We start from the raw sequence: 22,808 nt of genomic DNA on the forward strand, positions 1-22,808 counted from the left end.
ATGACCGTATGGGATGTCTTCTGTCGTTCGTCCGTCCGTTAACACAAATTTATTATCATTACTCCTCATAACCTAATTGGAAGATTGTCATGAAACTTTAAACAGCCATTCATCACAGGATCTAGTTTATCCTAAATGCTCGGACATCCAGTATGGTTGACACAGCAACAATCTTTAGAATGATATTATTGTTGCCCGTTCTGAATTGATGGTCTTATCAGCAGAGGGATTTACTCAAAGACTTCTTATGGTGTTTTATTGGTTCTACGTTAACATGGGGCTGATCGGATGTTTAATATGGCCGTCAGAGCAGCCATGTTATTCCTCCTTAACAAAAGATCATATTGACATGGGCGTTATGTCCAGTTGGTCCTAAGTGAAAATGGTGCTGCTGATACATCTAAGATGCATGTCACTACAACCATTTCTAGGATCTTATTATCCTCTTGAATGAATAGTCAACATGTGGTTTTACTAAAAGACTTCTTATTATATCGAGATGGCCCTGCATAACATTGGTACCCGCTCATACATTCAACATGGCCACCAGAAGGGCAATCTTTACGATCGTGTTATCATACATCCAACATGGCCACCAGAAGGTCATTCTTTACGATCGTGTTATCATACATCCAACATGGCCACCAGAAGGGCAATCTTTACGATCGTGTTATCATACATCCAACATGGCCACCAAACGGGAACTTGTGACAGAAAAGCTGCTGTATCTACCATAACTATTGACCACTTGTATATGTCAGTCAAGATAAATAGTAAAGAATAAAAATGAATGGGATCTTACATGCATATAAAAGCCTCTCCAGCCTTATTAAAGAAAGAGTTGAAATTGAAACTTGAAATACGGCGCCTATGGTAATATTGTAACAAACTTGAAATACGACGCCTATGGTAATATTGTAACAAACTTGAAATACGACGCCTATGGTAATATTGTAACAAACTTGAAATACGACGCCTATGGTAATATTGTAACAAACTTGAAATACGACGCCTATGGTAATATTGTAACAAACTTGAAATACGATGCTTATGGTAATATTGTAACAAACTTGAAATACGACGCCTATGGTAATATTGTAACAAACTTGAAATACGACGCCTATGGTAATATTGTAACAAACTTGAAATACGACGCGTATGGTAATATTGTAACAAACTTGAAATACGAAGCCTATGGTAATATTGTAACAAACTTGAAATACGACGCTTATGGTAATATTGTAACAAACTTGAAATACGACGCTTATGGTAATATTGTAACAAACTTGAAATACGACGCATATGGTAATATTGTAACAAACTTGAAATACGACGCCTATGGTAATATTGTAACAAACTTGAAATACGACGCTTATGGTAACATTGTAACAAATATTTTGAAGCTGATCGTTTTCTTATTTAATTATGTGTTGATTTAGTTTCTTAGCAAATACGTCAGCAGTTGCGTTTTACTGTACATCAGCATGTTAGTGGTTATGAGGCAGCAATATAATAAAAACAACGCAGATGTATGTATTTCTATTGCTATATGGTTCAACTGGGAACAAACAAATAGACCCTTCAACTGAGTATTATTGGTTGATATACTGCGTATGTGTCATTCATTTTTTTTTTAGATTTAATAAAGACTCTCAAATATGATGCATTTCATTTTATCTCTTAATGTTTCAGATTGCTTAGTGACATTTGTCCTAACAGTAATAACTGGATGACGACAATATAAAAGCACATTTTAGTCAAATAACAAGAATTTCATATAAATTAGTTACCAGAAACGTATACATTGATGTCTCAAGGTGTTTGCATTTGTTAACCAACGCCTTCCGGCGAGGACTGTCAGAAACAGTGACAGAGAAGGCCTCGATTAGACTTAATGAAATGTTTGATAACTCATTCATTAACCTTTCATTTGATAATAATGAACTTATCCTTGTGTGGTTTATGTAAACATATGCGTTTTGCAATATTGTATTTTTATATTGGCCTATCATTTGATTTTGCAATTAGAAGGAAAAAAAGAATTTGTCCATGGCAAACATCAAGTGAATACGTTTGTTCACCTTCAACAACTGCTTCCCTTTTTAAGAGTAAAAGTGGACCAAACTAACTTCGTTGTCTTTCAGTTATATTATACAGAGGGACACACATAACAGAGTAACCCGCCGAATCGGATATTTATCTGTTCTGAATGTCATTATTAGCTATTTCCAAAATATTCATGCTTATCTTGCGATAAACTGAGCTATATTAAATTGTAAATGGATATGTCAACTCTTTTTTTTTTTAGCTGTGCAATACGGAAATACGATACGATACTTAGCGATCCAAGTGAATCTAACTATAAGCGCCTACGGGACTGGGTATAGCGAGGGACTTCCGGTTATGAATAAATGGGAGCATTTTGTATCCTCAGAGGTGAGCATAGTTGATGACATATTTTTGCAAATTACCAGGTTTAATGTCGCATAAGGAAATCTCAGTTTCTTTGAATCTGCATTTGCGAAATATTTCAATATTATTCATCTTCAGAATCTGTGCTACGTAGAACCATGGATCCTAATAAGTTCTATTTGTTTTGATTTATATAAACAGACTACTCTTATCTCTGTGCTATGACTCGTATTGGGGATGCAAGAACATTTCAGGACCGCTTGCATTTTAATGAAACAAAAATGAGATTCGATTCCTTCCACCACATACTGTTTCATTTAGTTGTATTTTTAAGCAGCATGTAATCAGGCCAACCTGTACGGCAACCAGAATGTAATCAGACTAAGCTGTACGGCAACCAGAATGTAATCAGACTAAGCTGTGCGAAAGGCAGAATGTAACCAGACTAAGCTGTACGGTAACCAGAATGTAATCAGACCAAGCTGTATGACAGGCAGAATGTAATCAGACTACGCTGTACGGCAAGCAGAAAGCAATCAGAGTAAACAAGAAAATGGAAAATAAGAGAAATGCATGATTATTAAAGCAAACGGTTCGAGCAGGAAGTGCGTATAGATTCCATCGTAGAGTAATTTAAATAAAGATTTGCTTTAGAAAACGTGGTTCAGGGGATGAATGATAAGTGGTGCTGCTTTTTGATGTAGCTACTAACATGGTTTGAATTTATTTATCTATTCATGACAAAAGATAAAAATGGATTGATTTCCCACATATATAAGATATTTAAAATAAATATATTCGATAAGCCAAAGGGTAGTTATAGCAAATGTGCTACACTTAAATGACCTTACTAGGTTAATACATCAACCATGCTAATTTGGACAAAATTTCATCCGTCACGTTGACATCTAGGTATGTACAAGAGCTGAATTCTTTCACTGGCAAATGCAGCGTGAATTACATTAGGAGTATCAGCAAAATGTTAGTCATTGCAGAGAAAACAGGATTAGATAATCATGAGGTTAAATGTAGAATAACGAACCTTTTGGGTAACACTTACTATACAATTAAGGAGTTAATCGCTATATCTTACATAACGATTAATTTAAATTAACTATGTATTTGTAGAAAAATGTTTAAACAGGGTCCAAAGATGCAGGTTGAGATTCCAAACAAATTTGTATCGTCAGGAGTAAATAGACCACTGGAACAATCATTACGCGTACTATTTACTTATCTATGAAGGAAAATGTTCTGAACTGTTACTGAATCACACAAACTAGTATAAACTAATTGTTACTAAAAGCAACTATTTGCAAGTTAATGTCTGTTACAAATATAATTACTCTATTGTCAAATGCAAGACATGGATTATAAACAGCACAATATATTTCGATGATCGTTACCAGAAAACATATATCACTAATTGAATACATCACTAATTGAATGTTACAAAATGTCGTTTGTTTAATTTCAAGTATTGCTAGATGTCAAGTAAAGTTTTGGAAGAAAAAAAAAAATTGAAATAACATTAACTGTTTTGCACTGTCTGTTGGATGCAAATTGGTCGATTACATACTAGAGCCATCACTTAACATGTATATCCAAGGAATGCTTCAATTCCTCTTACATATCGCTATCTTCGATATCACAACAAAATATTTACCTATCCAGGCAAAATAGCTTCATTTACATCGCGCTTACACAATTTATTTTCGTTTATGTGACATTTTCCATAATAAGTACAATGTTTAGTATACTGCACAAAATACTTCAGGTACTTTGATTTATTTAGGTCTAGAGGCCTCAGTATGCAATTAACATTTTACGAACCTAAGGTCTTAAAGTAAGTAACAGAAAAGAGCTTCGTACAATTAAACAAATAATTTATTGTCCAAGAAAACAAAGTCTAAAATATAAAAGGAACTTACGTATCGTAAATTAATTCCTAGATAATCCTATAGTTTCTAAAACAAGTCCTAATATTTATTATCTGAATAAACTTCTGTGATATTGTAAAATACATACAACGCTGGAAGTGTTGATGTGCATATGGTGACTTGTGTCGTAATGATGTGTCAATGATCTATTGCTAAATCACAATAATACAATCAAAGAATATATCCTTACTTGAAATGTCACTAAACTTCCAAGTCTCCACTTCCAAGAATGTTATTTTTGAACACTTTGTATTTCCAGAGACGAATAGCATGAATCAAATAATTTGAATATATAAATTCCAGCCCAAATCAAATAATGGACACAACAAAAATACAACCGATCTGCCCTGATGTTAAAGCACGAATACCGAATTTCTAGAACAACAAGATTATATTGTCCTCTACCTGATTTCAGGTTCAATTACCATTTTCTAAAATTTATAATGACCTAGTGGAAAATTTCATTTGGATGGTTCAAAATGTTTACCAGATATAATCTTAGTTTTAATCAGAAGTCCATTACTAAAATTATAATAAGGAACATGGTAAATACAGTGTGCTTAACTCGGGCAAAGATAATAATCCTAATATTGTGTTGCAGTTATTGTACATGGGTAAAACCATCAGTAAAAACAACGTGGACATTCGTGGTAAATCAATGTTTTTCTTCGCATTATATATTTATGCTGTAATGGCATACTATATTGGATGTTAGAAAATGCCTTATACAATGGCTCATGAGACCGATTCAACGGCGAAACAAAATTTATTATTATTTTTTTGTTCGCCCGCGTTGTGTGACCTCTGACTGGAGGGTATATTTGTCTTAGAAAGTATGAGCAGTCAAGAAATGTTTTCGTATCCGTTTATAGTATAAGCGTCCTAATAATTTTTTTACATTCTCGTTTCGCTTGAAGTGATTGTAGAAAGTTTAATTTAATTGTATGTGGTCCAGCACTCTCTTTTCCCTGTCTAAGGAGGATATGTTAGTTACATACATGAAAAGGACACAAGTAATTCATTCAGTTTCAAAGTATGCTTCCAGTTACAAGTAAAATTTTAAATTGGTCAGCATCAGTTCGAAAACAAAAGTCACCGTGTATCTAACAGAAAAAGGCAAGAATTCCTTTTTTTTTTACTACAGATAAGACGTTTCAGATATATATTGGTCACTATTATTTAATCCGTGACATTGGGAAAAATTTTAAATATAATTCGCAATGACCATCTCTGTATGTGGGTAATTTGTAGATTGTTGACACGAAGTTCTTAGTTTTTTGATACAAGATATTTTGTGTATTTAGCATAGTATATATTTTACATCAATTCAGATGGCCCGGATGCCGGAGGGAATGAACAGAGGTTTTCAGTTGACCATATCCACATGGCACTGGCTAATAGTCCAAGAGGTAGGTACTGGTCAACGCAGATCTAATAGCACAAACATGTTATATGAACAATTTATGTCAACAAAACATGAAATGGTCTGCATAAAGGGTGATACCTTTTCAGAACATGTAACCGGTCCCGACTTTGCACTTTTCAAGCATGGGCAAACATGTACGTCATATACTGTTGTGCACGTGTTACTGTTGCAGAACGCGCTGTTCATTCTAAAGGATTAATGCGTTATACCTTTTTAGAACGTACTTCCTTGAAAGTTTATTTTGTATTTAGCTGAAATTGTACTATGATCAGAGACCTATTTTGAACTTATTCATAAAAAGATGTCTGCTTTGGAGGTCGCCGTAATAAATATTCCATATTGTCTAGATCTATTCATGGAGTTTGGTTTTATTCTCTCTACTAAGGTTCTCTCCTAAGCAGGCGTACGCATTACAAATTTGATAAAGCTTTCCCTAATCAAGCGTACTCTACTTTCATACAGCAACAAACAATACGATGATCCAATATTTTGGAACATGGACGAAAATCGTACGCAAAATAGTTACTATCCAAACATTAGTTTTCACGCAAGTACATTTTAAAGCAAATGAGGACATGTTTAATACATTTTAAGCAAATTTAGTCTTATGTTCCTACTTTACCATCTGGACGTTTATATACTTTTGAGTCGATGAATAACATACATGGAACGCTCGACTGGTGTTGTCTGTTCTTGGTCTCTGTTTTTAACTACCAGTACGCATGCGTCACAAATCACTCTCGTATGCAAAAGAATCAGTAAAGAAAGTTATTGCAACGTGATAATGGGTCACATAGGGCACGTGTATTCATGATACTAGGTCCAATAGTGCCAGTTTGAACATTATGCTAGGTCACATAGTGCAGGTGCGTACATGATACTAGGTCCCATAGTGCACGTGCATGCATGATACTAGGTCCCATAGTGCAAGTATTTCCATGATACTAAGTCCCATAGTGCAAGTGCGTGCATGATAATAGGTCCCATAGTGCAAGTATTTGCATGATATTAAGTCCCATAGTGCAAGTGCGTGCATGATAATAGGTCCCATAGTGCAAGTATTTCCATGATACTAAGTCCCATAGTGCAAGTGTGTGCATGATAATAGGTCCCATAGTGCAAGTATTTCCATGATGCTAAGTCCCATAGTGCAAGTGCGTGCATGATAATATGTCCCATAGTGCAAGTGTGTGCATGATACTAGGTCCCATAGTGCAAGTGCGTGCATGATACTAGGTCCCATAGTGCAAGTATTTGCATGATAATATGTCCCATAGTGCAAGTGCGTGCATGATAATAGGTCCCATAGTGCAAGTATTTCCATGATACTAAGTCCCATAGTGCAAGTGCGTGCATGATAATATGTCCCATAGTGCAAGTGCGTGCATGATAATAGGTCCCATAGTGCAAGTATTTGCATGATAATATGTCCCATAGTGCAAGTGCGTGCATGATAATAGGTCCCATAGTGCAAGTATTTCCATGATACTAAGTCCCATAGTGCAAGTGTGTGCATGATAATAGGTCCCATAGTGCAAGTATTTCCATGATGCTAAGTCCCATAGTGCAAGTGCGTGCATGATAATATGTCCCATAGTGCAAGTGTGTGCATGATACTAGGTCCCATAGTGCAAGTGCGTGCATGATACTAGGTCCCATAGTGCAAGTATTTGCATGATAATATGTCCCATAGTGCAAGTGCGTGCATGATAATAGGTCCCATAGTGCAAGTATTTCCATGATACTAAGTCCCATAGTGCAAGTGCGTGCATGATAATATGTCCCATAGTGCAAGTGCGTGCATGATAATAGGTCCCATAGTGCAAGTATTTGCATGATAATATGTCCCATAGTGCAAGTGCGTGCATGATAATAGGTCCCATAGTGCAAGTATTTCCATGATACTAAGTCCCATAGTGCAAGTGCGTGCATGATAATATGTCCCATAGTGCAAGTGTGTGCATGATACTAGGTCCCATAGTGCAAGTGCGTGCATGATACTAGGTCCCATAGTGCAAGTATTTGCATGATAATATGTCCCATAGTGCAAGTGTGTGCATGATACTAGGTCCCATAGTGCAAGGAGTGCGTGATACTAGATGCCATAGTGCAAGTGCGTGCATGATAATAGGTCCCATAGTGCAAGTATTTGCATGATATTAAGTCCCATAGTGCAAGTGCGTGCATGATAATAGGTCCCATAGTGCAAGTATTTGCATGATAATATGTCCATAGTGCAAGTGCGTGCATGATAATAGGTCCCATAGTGCAAGTATTTCCATGATACTAAGTCCCATAGTGCAAGTGTGTGCATGATAATAGGTCCCATAGTGCAAGTATTTCCATGATGCTAAGTCCCATAGTGCAAGTGCGTGCATGATAATATGTCCCATAGTGCAAGTATTTGCATGATAATATGTCCCATAGTGCAAGTGCGTGCATGATAATAGGTCCCATAGTGCAAGTATTTCCATGATACTAAGTCCCATAGTGCAAGTGCGTGCATGATAATATGTCCCATAGTGCAAGTGCGTGCATGATAATAGGTCCCATAGTGCAAGTATTTGCATGATAATATGTCCCATAGTGCAAGTGCGTGCATGATAATAGGTCCCATAGTGCAAGTATTTCCATGATACTAAGTCCCATAGTGCAAGTGCGTGCATGATAATATGTCCCATAGTGCAAGTGTGTGCATGATACTAGGTCCCATAGTGCAAGTGCGTGCATGATACTAGGTCCCATAGTGCAAGTATTTGCATGATAATATGTCCCATAGTGCAAGTGTGTGCATGATACTAGGTCCCATAGTGGAAGGAGTGCGTGATACTAGATGCCATAGTGCAAGTTCATGCATGATAATAGGTCCCATAGTGAAAGTATTTGCATGATACTAGGCCCCATAGTGCAAGTGCGTGCATGATACTAGGTCCCATAGTGCAAGTGCGTGCATGATAATAGGTCCCATAGTCCAAGTGCGTGAATGATAATAGGTCCCACAGCGCAAATGTGTGCATTTTGCTAGGTCCAATAGTGCAAATGTATGCATGATTCTAGGTCACATAGTGCAAGTGTGTGCACGATAATATGTCCAATAGTGTGAGGTTGGCATGCTATTAGGTCCCATAGTGCAAGTGTGTGCATGATATTAGGTCAATAGTGCAAGTGTGTGCATGATACTTGCTCCCATAGTGCAAGTGTGCGCATGATGCTAGCTCCCATAGTGCAAGTGTGCGCATGATACTAGCTCCCATAGTGCAAGGTGTGCGTGATACTAGGTTCCATAGTGCAAGGTGTGCGTGATACTAGGTCCCATAGTGCAAGGTGTGCGTGATACTAGGTTCCATAGTGCAAGGTGTGCGTGATATTAGGTCCCATAGTGCAAATGTGTGCATGATACTAGCTCCCATAGCGCAAAGTGTGCGTGATACTAGGCCCCATAGTGCAAGGTGTGCGTGATACTAGGTTCCATAGTGCAAGGTGTGCGTGATACTAGGTTCCATAATGCAAGGTGTGCGTGATACTGTCCCATAGTGCAAGTTGTGCATGATACAAGGTTCCATAGTGCAAGGTGTGCTTGATACTAGGTCCCATAGTGCAAGTTGTGCATGATACAAGGTCCCATAGTGCAAGGTGTACGTGATATTAGGTCCCATAGTGCAAGTTGTCCGTGATACAAGGTTCCATAGTGCAAGGTGTGCTTGATACAAGGTCCCATAGTGCAAGGTGTACGTGATATTAGGTCCCATAGTGCAAGTGTGTGCATGATACTAGCTCCCATAGCGCAAAGTGTGCGTGATACTAGGCCCCATAGTGCAAGGTGTGCGTGATACTAGGTTCCATAGTGCAAGGTGTGCGTGATACTAGGTTCCATAGCGCAAAGTGTGCGTGATACTAGGCCCCATAGTGCAAGGTGTGCGTGATACTAGGTCCCATAGTGCAAGGTATGCGTGATACTAGGTCCCATAGTGCAAGTGTGTGGTTCATATTAGGTCCCATTTTAAATCTAACTGAAAATAAATTAATGGTGCATTCAACATTGTTCTTGTATTCTTATTGTATTTATCACAAACGTATGACTCTTAAGCAAACGTAATGATTTCACTATTTAGCGTACTATATGGGGTTCCTTTAATTCCAGTATCTGGCAAGAAATGCGGTATCTGGAATTCTGCTCGGCCTTGCCATAGCGTTTCCAATACTAACGATAGCAACACAAAACATTATCGTCGGCTTTGTCGCCACGCTATCAATTTGCTGTGCCACCATTTGTGTCATCGGCATTATACCATTAGCAGGATGGAAGATGGGGGTAAGACAAAAAAATTTGATTTTTAATATATATATATATATATATATATATATATATATATATATATATATATATATATATATATTGCATTGTTTTATATGTTTTTCTCCTTAATTATGTATTTTTTAAATGTATTCCTTACTAGAGACACTGATGTTGTTGTTATTTTGTAATCAAATAATGCACGAATACAAAGCTAATAATATTTTCTATGAGTGTGTGAGTGTGGGTTAAACATTAGGATAATTATCATTAGAATAAAAATATTTGTTTGGGACTGGTTCTTGGTTATTTGACTTTTTCGATAATAATACCTGACATACCTGATGTTTACCACCTTCTATATTATAAGTTTAGTAGCATATTTTAGCTTGTTGAAGACTTGGAATGTCCTAGAATGGAAAATTCCATTAAGTCATAGTATTGACAGAAAAATGCTAATTGTGACCAAGGTCGAGTAGAGGACTTTATAATCTTGTTTATCTAGATATTACTCAGTCATGCTGTACGATCATGAAGCAGAATTACTCAGTCATGCTGTACGATCATGAAGCAGAATCATTTTAAATGTTGTGCTCAACATTTGATATTGGTAAAATTATGTACTTAAATTATTTATTCACTGGAAATACAAAGTGCTCTTAAATACTATTCTTGGACAAAGACATCAACTGGTAATTAAAAAGTGAATTCAAACAAGGACATCTTGTGTTATATTATTGTGATTAATTGGAAGACTGTCAACACATCATTATTCTTCAGGTTAATTGTATATTAGTACATTCAATAATAGAGCTACATCGACATCTTCAGATTTATAACTTTATTCATTAGGACTGGGGTATAAAGGTTTTGGGTCTATTTTGCGATTGAATTCGCAGTACAGAGAGTTTTTTATTAAAAAAAATTTCACTTTGTATTATATCGTGGCTGTCTTTTCTGAGTCTTCTTGGCTTAAACGGCATATTTTCAACGTTCTAAGGCAGCGAATCTAGTAAGATTCCTTTTCTTTCCTGGTTTAGGAATTCCAGTTGGGGTTGTAAACGATTGCAATAAGGGTTTCATCACTGAATGTGAAAAAGAAGTGTTCTGCAACTGGACTTCCGTGCATCTTCTTTGTCATCCAAACTGATATGTGCAGAATGATCCTTTTGTGGAATGTTTCAGTTTCTCCGACACATTGAATTCTACAGATCATACACGTGATGAGATAAGTTGCATTCTCTGTTTTCCACGTTCTGTTTGGACCATTTATGTCCAGTATTTATATTCGCCGTGCTAGAAAATATACTGGTCTCTATCATATGTTGACATGTTTTGCATCTTTTATCGCCACAAAGCCAGATTTTTTACCAGGGTGGTCTTGGTTAGCGATTTGCCTTGGCTTCGAATTGACTAGGATGTCTTTGAGCTTTCTTTGCTATCCGTTAGGCTACTACTGGTTTGTTCGGGAGGATTAACTTTACCGTTTCACGTCATTCCACGATGGGCCAATGTTTTTTGGATGATTTTACCTACTTTGGGGTTGTCTGGATGGTAGGTCAGGATAAATGGTATCCGATGAACCTCGTCTTTCTCTCTATATTTAAGTCGGTCATTACGGTACGCTTGCTTAGTCTTTGTCGTAACCTCGGTTACTGAAAATATCTGAGAATAAAACTCCCGGTCTTTCTTGGAAGGTTTCATCGTCGGAGCATATTTCACATATCCTCAGTGCCAGGCTATATGGGATGTTCCGAATGCATTGTTTTGGATGACAACTGGTTGGGAGAAGCTACTGGTGTTAATCAGATAGTTTTCATTAGATGCCTATCTGGAGTTTGTTTTCTACCAGTCTGGTTGCCGTGTCCAGGAAAACGTGGTTTGAGTTGGATACTTCTGCCATGAAGGAGGGAACTTGTTTGCGGTTGAGATGAAACCATCCGGATTTTCACTACTATATTGCCGATTCATTTCTGTGCCATCGATGAAGCGTACCCACTGGTATGGTGTAAATTTCACCGATCCAAAAAGCTGAACCTCCATTCTTCTCATAAAAATATTAGCATATGAGGGAACCATTTATGCACCCATTGCGGTTCCATTGACATGGATGTAATTTTCTTCACTGAATTCAAAGTTTCTGAGTTTTATGACAAACTCGAGAGCAGATAGAATTTATCTTCTGCCTACAACGAAACCCGGACAGACCTATAATCTCCGGTAACGGACATCCCAAAGAAATGATATCAGAATAGTTGGATCATTTCGTGAGACAACATGTCCAAAAATTGCCATCATATCTTCAAGACACAACAGATTTCCCCACAGAAAGCCAAGCAAGCGGACCATCACTGCCAGACATAATGACATCACATCTCTGTTTGCTATCTACAGTGTTCGTAATACTGATACAAAGTTACAACAATCTGTCCAGATTGTACAGTCTGTTTCTTAGTAGGTGCACACATAATGTAAACTATTTGATGTTTTTTGTTGTCTGATTTTACAAAACAAGTCTACAGTAAGGTTCCAGAAACATAGTATTTTGAAATAGTAAAGTGTCCGAAGGTTGCTCCACCTCCTCTTTTTCTCTCCGTTTTATTTGGTTAGGAAGCAGAAAATTCGACCCAAAGAGAAACATAGGGATGGATACTAAAAAAAATAAGAGTATAAGCCCCCACCCCACCCCCTCTCTCTCTATCGTAGCAAGATACGGGCTACAATCCGTGAATAAACTAGAACAGCGGATTTTCTCTTGTGTTGTGCGGCGATGTCTCTGGATGATGGTAAAAGTTACAGACACACCGACCATTCTAAAAGGGAAATAAAAGGACGAAGGATTAAAACAATCTTATAGTCGGTAGGAATGTTAATTAATTAAAATACACACGGACCAGCTTAAAAGGGAAATAGAGGGATGAAGGTTTAAAACAATCTTATAGTCGGTAGGAATGTTAATTAATTAAAATACAACAATATATATATATATATATATATATATATATATATATATATATATATATATATATATATATATATATATATATATATATATTAAAATGTCTGAATTACTTCTGGTTCGTCATTTCGCTTAGTTGATCTTCTGAACTCGCATACTTATACTCGTTTCTATTTGAATGACTCTGCGTTCAGTGTTCAAGTTAACCATGAAGTGTTTGTAGAGCTGTGTGAATGGCTCTGCGTTCAGTGTTCAAGTTAACTATGCTGTGTTTGTAGATCTCTATTTGATTGGCTCTGCGTTCAGTGTTCAAGTTAACTGTGTTGTGTTTGTAGAGCTCTATTTGATTGGCTCTGCGTTCAGTGTTCAGGTTAACCATGCTATGTTTGCAGAGATCTTTTTGAATGGCTCTGCGTTCAGTGTTCAAGATAACCATGCTGTGTTTGTGTAGCTCGATGTGAATGGCTCTGCGTTCAGTGTTCAGGTTAACCGTGCTGTGTTTGTGTAGCTCGATGTGAATGACTCTGCGTTCAGCGTTCAAGTTAACTATGCTGTGTTTGTATAGCTCTATTTGAATGACTCTGCGTTCAGTGTTCAAGTTAACCATGCTGTGTTTGTAGAGCTCTATTTGATTGGCTCTGTGTTCAGTGTTCAAGTTAACCATGCTGTGTTTGTAGGGCTCTATTTGATTAATTTAAACCGTCTTTCATATTCAAAAACAACTGTGTCTTGTATTTAATTAATGAGCACAAATGAAAATATAAATTTTCAAGGAATAATGTGAATATATATATGTATCTATATATATATATATATATATATATATATATATATATATATATATATATATATATATATATATATATATATATATATATATATAGTTAAAAGTCTATTCTCTTAAAAAAAAAGTAGCGAAGAGAGTGAAAGGCAAGAAGCTTTGTAAAATTTAACAACATAATTTATTTCCCAGGAATACGAAGTGAATATGAGAAAACAAATCTTACGATATTGCGAATTAAATCCCAAAATAATTCAAGAATTAGATCAGACACAAGTCCTGGTAATTTAAAGGCTCGGTACATGTCCCGAAGAGATCCAAAACTGAAGGCGATAACGTATCTGTTATGGCTTATGGAGTGCTGATGTGTCAACAGTCTTTTGTTGAATCGCAGTAATATAATTGCAGGTCCTAATATATGACAAATTCCAGTGAATGTCTTTATGCAAGAACTTTATCAGATCACTTTAGTATTTCCAGAGAAAATCATCAATTGCATTCAATAATCTAAAGAAAAGAAAATTCAGCCCAAACTGGTCACAACATAATACAACTTGAAAGTGCTAGATGGTAAAGCACGAATGACCAAAATCCTCACAATCACTAGATTATATAGTTCTCTACTTGACCTCAGTTCACAATTAGCATTTGCTAAACAGACAAAAAAATCACATTACCTAATGGAATATAACCTTAGAGAATGATCTATTGAATCTTGTTTATTTACAACACAGTCACCTGTAAAATTCACTTACGAAATTCCAAAAAATAAACCGACCCCAAAAACATCTTTACTCGTTTTTGTTTACATGAATAAAAATCCTGATATTAAGCTCATACACATAGAGAATACTTTAGCTATGTATTAGTTGTTGACATAAATGAAATAAAATTTAAACAAAAAAAAAAAAAAAAAAAATTCAGTTAATGCAGAAATGAACTCAATTTGGAAGAGGTCAAGTCCAGCATACAATGTTATCTTAAAAGAGCATGTAATGAAAAAAAAATTATTTAAAAGAACTAACAAATAAACATGAAACTAAGTTTAGATAACAAAATGATAGATAGATAGATAGATAGAGAGATTGATGGATGGATGGATGGATGGATGGATGGATGGATGGACGGACGGACGGAGAGATAGATAGATACCTAGCTACCTGCCTGCCTGTCTACCTACCTACCTCTCTACATACATGCATATATGCGTGCGTGCGTGCTTACATACATACATACATGCATACATACATACATACATATTTTCTGAGGCTATTACTTAACAACGTTCATTTCCTCTTTAAACTCCCAGAGGCTGATGTCAGCAGAGTGATCGCGTTTAAGAGTATTGTGTCCTCTTTAAAGGCAAACAAATATAATTACATGTTTACCTAGTGTATACAAGTACTGTATGTTGAATATATTTATGCTGATGTGCATACAACGTCTTGTTTACTTCGAGTACTCTTTACCTTGCGAAATAAACTAATATTCAAATCATCTTCAAAATGTCATTCTTAAATTGCTAGTTGTCCTGTTGAAGTAAAAGGCTGATAATATCCCAAAAGAAGACACCCTTCTCTCTCTCTCTCTCTCTCTCTGTAATTAATTACGTCTTTAAAAGACCATAATGTTCATTCTGTTTAAATTTGTGTTTCATTGGAGAAGTGGAAATTTAGTCAGATCATGGTGCAGTTTAACTTGGCAGTGGAAAATGTTAAACTGGTAAAGTGAGAAAATGCAACTATGTTTTTATTCTCTTATGATTCGTCTTCCTGGATATCTGTTCTTGTACATTTTTCTTCAGGGAAACACAAAAATCTCTGTCAATGTTTTTCTTCTAATTTTCAGATTCTTACTTCCCTGAATATGAACCTAGTCGTTGGCTTAGCCGTGGACCATGTTGTTCATTTAGCGGAGGGATATCATTTATCTGCACACAAAGATCGTCTGTCACGTGTTCGGGACATGCTGGAGGAAATGGCAGTTTCTGTATTCTTTGGTGCCTTCACCAGCTTGGGAGCAGCGGTGTTTATGTTCTTCGCTAAAATTCAGTTTTTTATGCAGTTTGGGGTATTTATGTTCTGTACGATAGGTTTCTCACTTCTGTTCGCCATATGTTTTTTCACCACATTGATGGGCGTTATGGGGCCGCAAAACAATGTTGGGAACTTGAGAGTTCTTTTCAAAAGATGCTGTAACCGATTTAGACAAGGCAACATCGGACGCTGAGCACAACAATGGTTTTTGACCATACGCACATTATTTATTGTATGTAACAGATGGTCCTTGATTTGGCAGCACCGAATAAAATATTGGGCCTATATAACAGGTACCATAATGGTTATAACAAAGAAACATATGCGCCATCGCACACTGTACATAATGGTATATTCTGTCGCATAGAATCTTACGGAGAAGGGGTATTGATGACCATCACCTAATGGTGCATTATGCGATGGCGAAATGGCAGGCCTGGTTTTCCCTGACTTCCATTTCCATCCGTGTTATACCCCATATAAAGACCGCTACCAGTGTTACAAACAATAAATGCTGTTTCAAAAACTGAGCCATTTTCACCGCTGATTACAATTTCTCCTTGGACTCGAGAACAGCGATTCACGTGATTTTGTTGTGCTGCTTATACTTCGTATGTACCGAACGAAATTAGTGTTGATCATTTCTTGTTGAATGCTTCTCTACTTTAGTAGAGTTCATATATATTTCACTGACCTTAATCAAGTTGATGTATATGTATATTCATACAACTCTCTCCATACAAAATAACACATGACAATTGTATTGTAATTCCATACAATATATCACACAGGCTAATGCGTTGTAATTCCATACAATATATCACACAGGCTAATGCGTTGTAATTCCATACAATATATCACACATCATAATGTGTTGTAATTCCATACAATATATCACACAGGCTAATGCGTTGCAATTCCATACAATATATCAAACAGGCTAATGCGTTGTAATTCCATACAATATATCACACCCGCTAATGCATTATAATTCCATAAATATAACACATGACAACTGTATTATATTTCCACACAGTATATCACACGTTAATGCATTGCATGTTTCAATACAATATAAAAAAAACAGGATAATTGTATCGTAATTCCACACGATATATCACACAAGATAATGCATTATATTTCAATACAATAGGTCACTCGAGATAATTGTATCATAATTCCATGCAAATTATCACACAGGATAACCATTGTGATTCTGTAAATAGATTGCACAGGATAATGCATTGTATTTCTATACAATATCACACAGGATAATGCATTGTATTTCCATATAAATATCACACCGGATAATGCATTGTATATTGGTAAACTGTTCAACTAATTATTCAAATAATCTTCGTTAATTGGGAGACCGTTGCTTTCATTTCAGTTATCTATTGCTTTTTGAGAATTTATTCACTTTCTACTTGCCACTTTTTCCTGGGGCCCCGAGTAGCCCAGTGGTCTAAACCGTTCGCCTTTACCAAATCATTGCCATCTTAACTCTGTGTGAGTTCGAGTCTCGGACTGTCCAGTGTGGATATGTGAGAAAGTTGCAAGTAGGTTCTAGTCGGTCGGTAGTTCTTATCGGGGTTTTCCTGGGTTCATTCTCCACTAGTCATACTGGCAGCCATACATATCATATATTGCACTGAGAAATGACATTAAACAACAACAATTTTACTTTTTTTCATGTATATTTTTGTTATGTGCATGTTTATCATGTATAATCTATGTAAATACTTTATCATAGGAAAAATATCTGCATTTTATCTTCCATTTATATTTTTACCTTACCATGCTGCAATATACTTGTCAATATTTTAGAGTAATTTACATATATTGTACTTGACAATATTTTACAGTAATTTACATGCAATGCACTTGACAATATTTTAGAGTAATTTACAATATTTTTGAGGATGCTTCTTTGTAATTATTAAATATAACCATATTTTCTCCACTTAAAACCTAACTAAATTGATCTAACATTTGAAACTAACCATTTTCTAATTATATACCCTTTTATCTATCAAAATACAGTATATCATGAGTCATATTGTCAATTTCTTTCACTGAATCAGGTTTATCATTAATTGAAATGTTTTCTAATTCCCTAATTAATCTTTTTGTATAAATGTAAATATGCTACATACAATTTTTTTCTCAGGTATCAATATAAAATGACGTATGCTAACAGTAGCAGAAATAATGTGGCAATGCTTTAGTTTTCAAGTTGCATTAATCCTCTTATCTCTAATTAAACAGTTTCAGTTGTCAATCTGTATTAATCCTTCAATATTTAATTAGCAAATCGCAGAACATAGATAACCGTACCACCTCTTTAGCATGCCAGTTCATATGAAATAAAATTCTCTTCATTTGACAATTACACCAAAATAAATCAGTATGCACACTAAATATACACTGAAAGTTCATAAATACTGGCTGAAAAGTGATGACCATTTAAAGTCTGATATCATTAGTTCCAGTTTGCAAGGTGACATGCACTGTAGTATTTTCTTACCTTCCGTTGCTTGTACCCACTACCGATTTGAAAACCAAAAACATCAAGGATATAAAAATACACAAAACTTCGTCGTTTCATTCATCAATTTAGAAGTTCTAATCTGATTGTTGTCAAAGAGTCCAGTACACTGTCATCTTGTTCACGTTTCAAAACAAACGGCAGTTTTTTTTAACTCGTCCGCCATATTTACGTGCGCGTGTTTTTTTCTTCCCAGGCAGCAGGAGTGATTTTGTTCATCGTCTGCGAAATGTGCTGAGTAATTCCGTTAATTTTCCTTTACTTTGAGCGTTATATCCTTTTTAACCCATGTTTGTAAGAGTTACAAAGCTTATCCTTTTGTATTTTGTTCAGTTCTTTTAAAAAATGTAAAAGTTGGACATTGCAGATCTTGGATGCAGAGGACACAGCTTTTACCTTTCAATATACTTTTCAAGGAACATGAAAACATCATTGCTTTTTTTGACCAACATTCGGCGACAGGTTAACTACGATCAAAGTAACATGGTTACTTTCTCTTCAGTCTGCTTTCCTCTTCATATTACCCTACTCAAATCAGATCCCACAAGGATAGAGTAAAGAGTAAATGGATATAACTTACTCAAATCACATCCCTCAAGGATAGAGTAAAGAGTAAATGGAAATAACTTACTCAAATCACATCCCTCAAGGACAGAGTAAAGGGTAAATGGATATAACTTACTCAAATCACATCCCTCAAGGATAGAGTAAAAAGCAAATGGATATGACTTACTCAAATCACAAACCTCAAGGATAGAGTAAAGAGTAAATGGATATGACTTACTCAAATCACATCCCTCTACGATAGAGTAAAGAGCAAATGGATATGACTTACTCAAATCACAACCCTCAAGGATGGAGTATAGAGCAAATGGATATAACTTACTCAAATCACATCCCTCAAGGATAAAGAGTAAATAGATATAACTTACTCAAATCACATAGAAATAACTTACTCAAACCACATTCCTCAAGGATAGAGTAAAGATTAAATGTAAATAACTTACTCAAATCACATCCCTCAAGGATAGAGTAATGAGCAAATGGATATAACTTACTCAAATCACATCCCTCAAGGGTAGAGTAAAGAGCAAATAGAAATAACGTACTCAAATCACATCCCCCTAGGATAGAGTAAAGAGAAAATGGATATAACATACTCAAATCACATCCCTCAAGGATAAAGAGTAAATGGATATAACTTACTCAAATCACATCCCTCAAGGATAGAGTAAAGAATAAATGGATATAACTTACTCAAATCACATCCCTCAAGGATAGAGTAAAGAGTAAATGGATATAACTTACTCAAATCACATCCCTCAAGGACAGAATAAAGAGTAAATTGATATAACTTACTCAAATCACAGCCCTCACGGATAGAATAAAGAGTAAATGGATATACTAAACTATTCTAGTAAAATGCATCCGCCATACCGAACTATTCGTAATCTTACCTGTGTTAACAATTTTTAACATCGTCCCTGCATTCCAAAATATCATTTCACAGATTATATTTCAATTGAAATGATTATTGTCATTTTTAGTAGTAGTAGTAGTCGTATTATTTTAACATTGTCCCTGCATTCCAAAATATCATTTCATATTTTCTATTTCAATTGAAATGATTATCATCATTATTATTAGTACTATTAGTCGTAGTATCTCGAGCGAGATTGAAATGATTATTATTATTATTGTTATTACTATTATTATTATTATTATTATTATTATTATTATTATTATTATTATTATTTAATAGTGGTAGTAACAGTATATCGAGCACTATAAACTTATTAATATCATCATATTAACGTAAATAAAAATGTGCAAAATCAATTCATCTTGCACTAGAGAAAGAGCACAAATATGTTCATTTTTCTGTCCGATCAGGGCCGTAGAGAGCGATCATAGGCCCTGGGGCAAAAAACACACGGGCCTCTCCTACTTCTTGTTCAAATAAAAATTTTATTTTATAAAATTAAAAAGTGTTTTTTGGATATATCCCCGGTTGCCCCCGCCTCTTGTCGGCTTTGTGTCCGATCCAGACTTCATCAAAATTCGAATACATACAGTGTGTACGCGTGCGTGTGTCCGGTGTATATGCGTGTGTGTGTTTGTATGGAGGAGTAGTGTGGATAAATAGTGTTTATGGGCTCGTAAGCATACTAAATGCACTTTTCAAAACATAAACCAATAACATATTTCTTGTTATAATTGTTTGTATTGTTTTAAAGAATAAAGTCTATGACATCTCGGCTCTGTCCGTGTGGTTTCGAATCTCTGCTCGGCTAACTTGGGTTTGTGAGAAAGCTTGCCACCAGCTTCCCGTGGATAGTTGGTTTCCGAGCTTTTCCTGTTTCTTCATCCACAACAATATACCAGTCACCTTGTTTAGCCTATCATGTGCTGAAAAGGGCACTAAACCAGATAAACAACACACCACAAATATTTTACAAACATTGCTTTAGTTAAAGAGAAATAGCGGCACCGGAAATATTTGTTTGCATTCATTTTAAAAATTTACAAAAGACAAGTCCCTTTTCATTGGACAACTCAAGTGTGTTTGTTGCATCCCCGACCCGAGCAAAGGTGAAGGAAGCACGCTCTCTTTCACTGGATAACTTAATCTATTTTCTTATGTTCTCGACTCCCACCCTCTGCACACCCGGAAAGACCTATTCGGTAATTTTTCAAAATATCACCGCACAATGCACCAGGCAAACGGTGACCCCGACAATCCAAACTGATTCCCGGAAATATTTTTGGAATATCTTATACAATAAGTCTTGACGATATTCGTGCATTTGATAGGTAACACGGAATTGTTATGCTATTGATAGGTAACAAGGAATTTTTAAGCTACTGATAGGTAACACGGAATTGTTAAGCTACTGATAGGTAACACGGAATTGTTAAGCTATTGATAGGTAACACGGAATTGTTAAGCTATTGATAGGTAACACGGAATTGTTAAGTTACTGATAGGTAACACGGAATTGTTAAGCTATTGAGCTATCGTGATGCTTTATGACCTGGCTTCAACCCATTCATAGCAAGCAACTCAAGTGTGTAATTATTGCCATAAACATATTTGAGACCTTACGTACTTTGTTTATCTGTTGTTCACATTATATACGTTTAATTTATCTGGTTATTATTTATTATCAGATTCTAATTTATAGTCCTTCAAACTCTTCCCGCTGTTGTTCATTAAATATTTGACAACAGTCATTCATTTCGTGCTGCTTTCTTTAATGCAGATGAAACTCTTCGTATGGTGTCAAAAATATATAATTAAAAACAAAAAAGTACTACACCCTCTCGACCGCTCCGGTGGCCTAGTGGTCAGAGCGTCCGCCTTGGATGCGGGAGGTCGTGGGTTCGATCCCCGGCAGAGTCATACTAGAGACTTACAAAAATGGTACTAACAGCTGCCTCGCTTGGCGTTCAGCATTAAGAGGTTAGTTTTAGGACTGTTCGGCCTGGTGTCAGGATAATGTGACTGGGTGGGACATCATGCTACATGTCTGCGGCATGATGCCCCAGAGCTAGACATCACTATAAGCTGCCACACTGCAGACATCGTAGCGATATGACTGAAAAATTGTTAAAGCTACGTTAAAAATAAAAAATCACATCACATCACTACACCCTCTCACCCCCTTTATACATAAATGATGTTTTGATGATATCAGACATAATAGGTTAGTACCCTCTTTTCAGGAAAAGAAATTGATAAGTATTTTCTTCATGTTGGAAAATTACTGAAAATTTGAAATGGCCAAGTAAACATTGGGCTTCGTTATTACAATGTATACTTATTGACAGAGCTCGTGATATTTATATTTTATTGTCAATACGACAGTGTGTTGACTATGATGTGATTAAGGAATGTACCATGAAGGGTTACGAGTTGGTACCTGAGGCAATATCAACAAAGGTTTCTGAATTATGAAAAAAGAAACTAGACATAATCATGGCGAATTTGCAACGGAACAAAATAACAATTATTTGATCGGCACTGCACAATCAAGAAGGTCTGTAAAGATTACAATAACCTCATACAGGTCATCCTAATTGAAGAGTTCAAGAATTGCATCCATAGTGATGTTAAGACCTATTTTAATGAGCAAAAGGCGGAAATGTTGGAAAACGATTCTCGAAAATATGTTGATCATTCCTTGACTCACAAAGTTTCGTTTGCCAGAAGGCATTCCTGTCAGCCGTTTTGGTAACAATCTTATCAGTTTCAATCTGGCACAGAGCTTAGTAATGAAACATCTGATAAGACTGATCAGAAATCATTATCTCTTCTTACGTGCACTGAACGAACATGCCATTTCTGATTACTACAGGTTGAAAAATAAGCAGCATAATAAAGACAGAGCTATTTCAAATGCTATTATTTC

At 35.9% G+C, this 22,808-nt stretch overlaps 1 protein-coding gene across 1 annotated transcript in view; it reads left to right on the forward strand.

Moving 5' to 3' along the window:
* Nucleotides 1-16,158, forward strand: part of LOC149791177 (protein dispatched homolog 1-like) — a 42,043-nt gene extending 25,885 nt beyond the window's left edge. Inside the window, exons 6-9 of the mRNA XM_089971314.1 lie at nt 2,309-2,436; nt 5,684-5,761; nt 9,920-10,090; nt 15,661-16,158. Of these exons, the coding sequence (XP_089827440.1) occupies nt 2,309-2,436; nt 5,684-5,761; nt 9,920-10,090; nt 15,661-16,041 (758 nt within the window). The 3' untranslated portion in view covers nt 16,042-16,158. The remainder of the gene's footprint in view (nt 1-2,308; nt 2,437-5,683; nt 5,762-9,919; nt 10,091-15,660) is intronic.
* The last annotated feature ends 6,650 nt before the right edge of the window (nt 16,159-22,808 follow it).

Source organism: Sinohyriopsis cumingii, chromosome 9, assembly GCF_028554795.1.
Source record: "Sinohyriopsis cumingii isolate HCF-2022 chromosome 9, ASM2855479v2, whole genome shotgun sequence".
Taxonomy (NCBI): Eukaryota; Metazoa; Mollusca; class Bivalvia; order Unionida; family Unionidae; genus Sinohyriopsis; species Sinohyriopsis cumingii.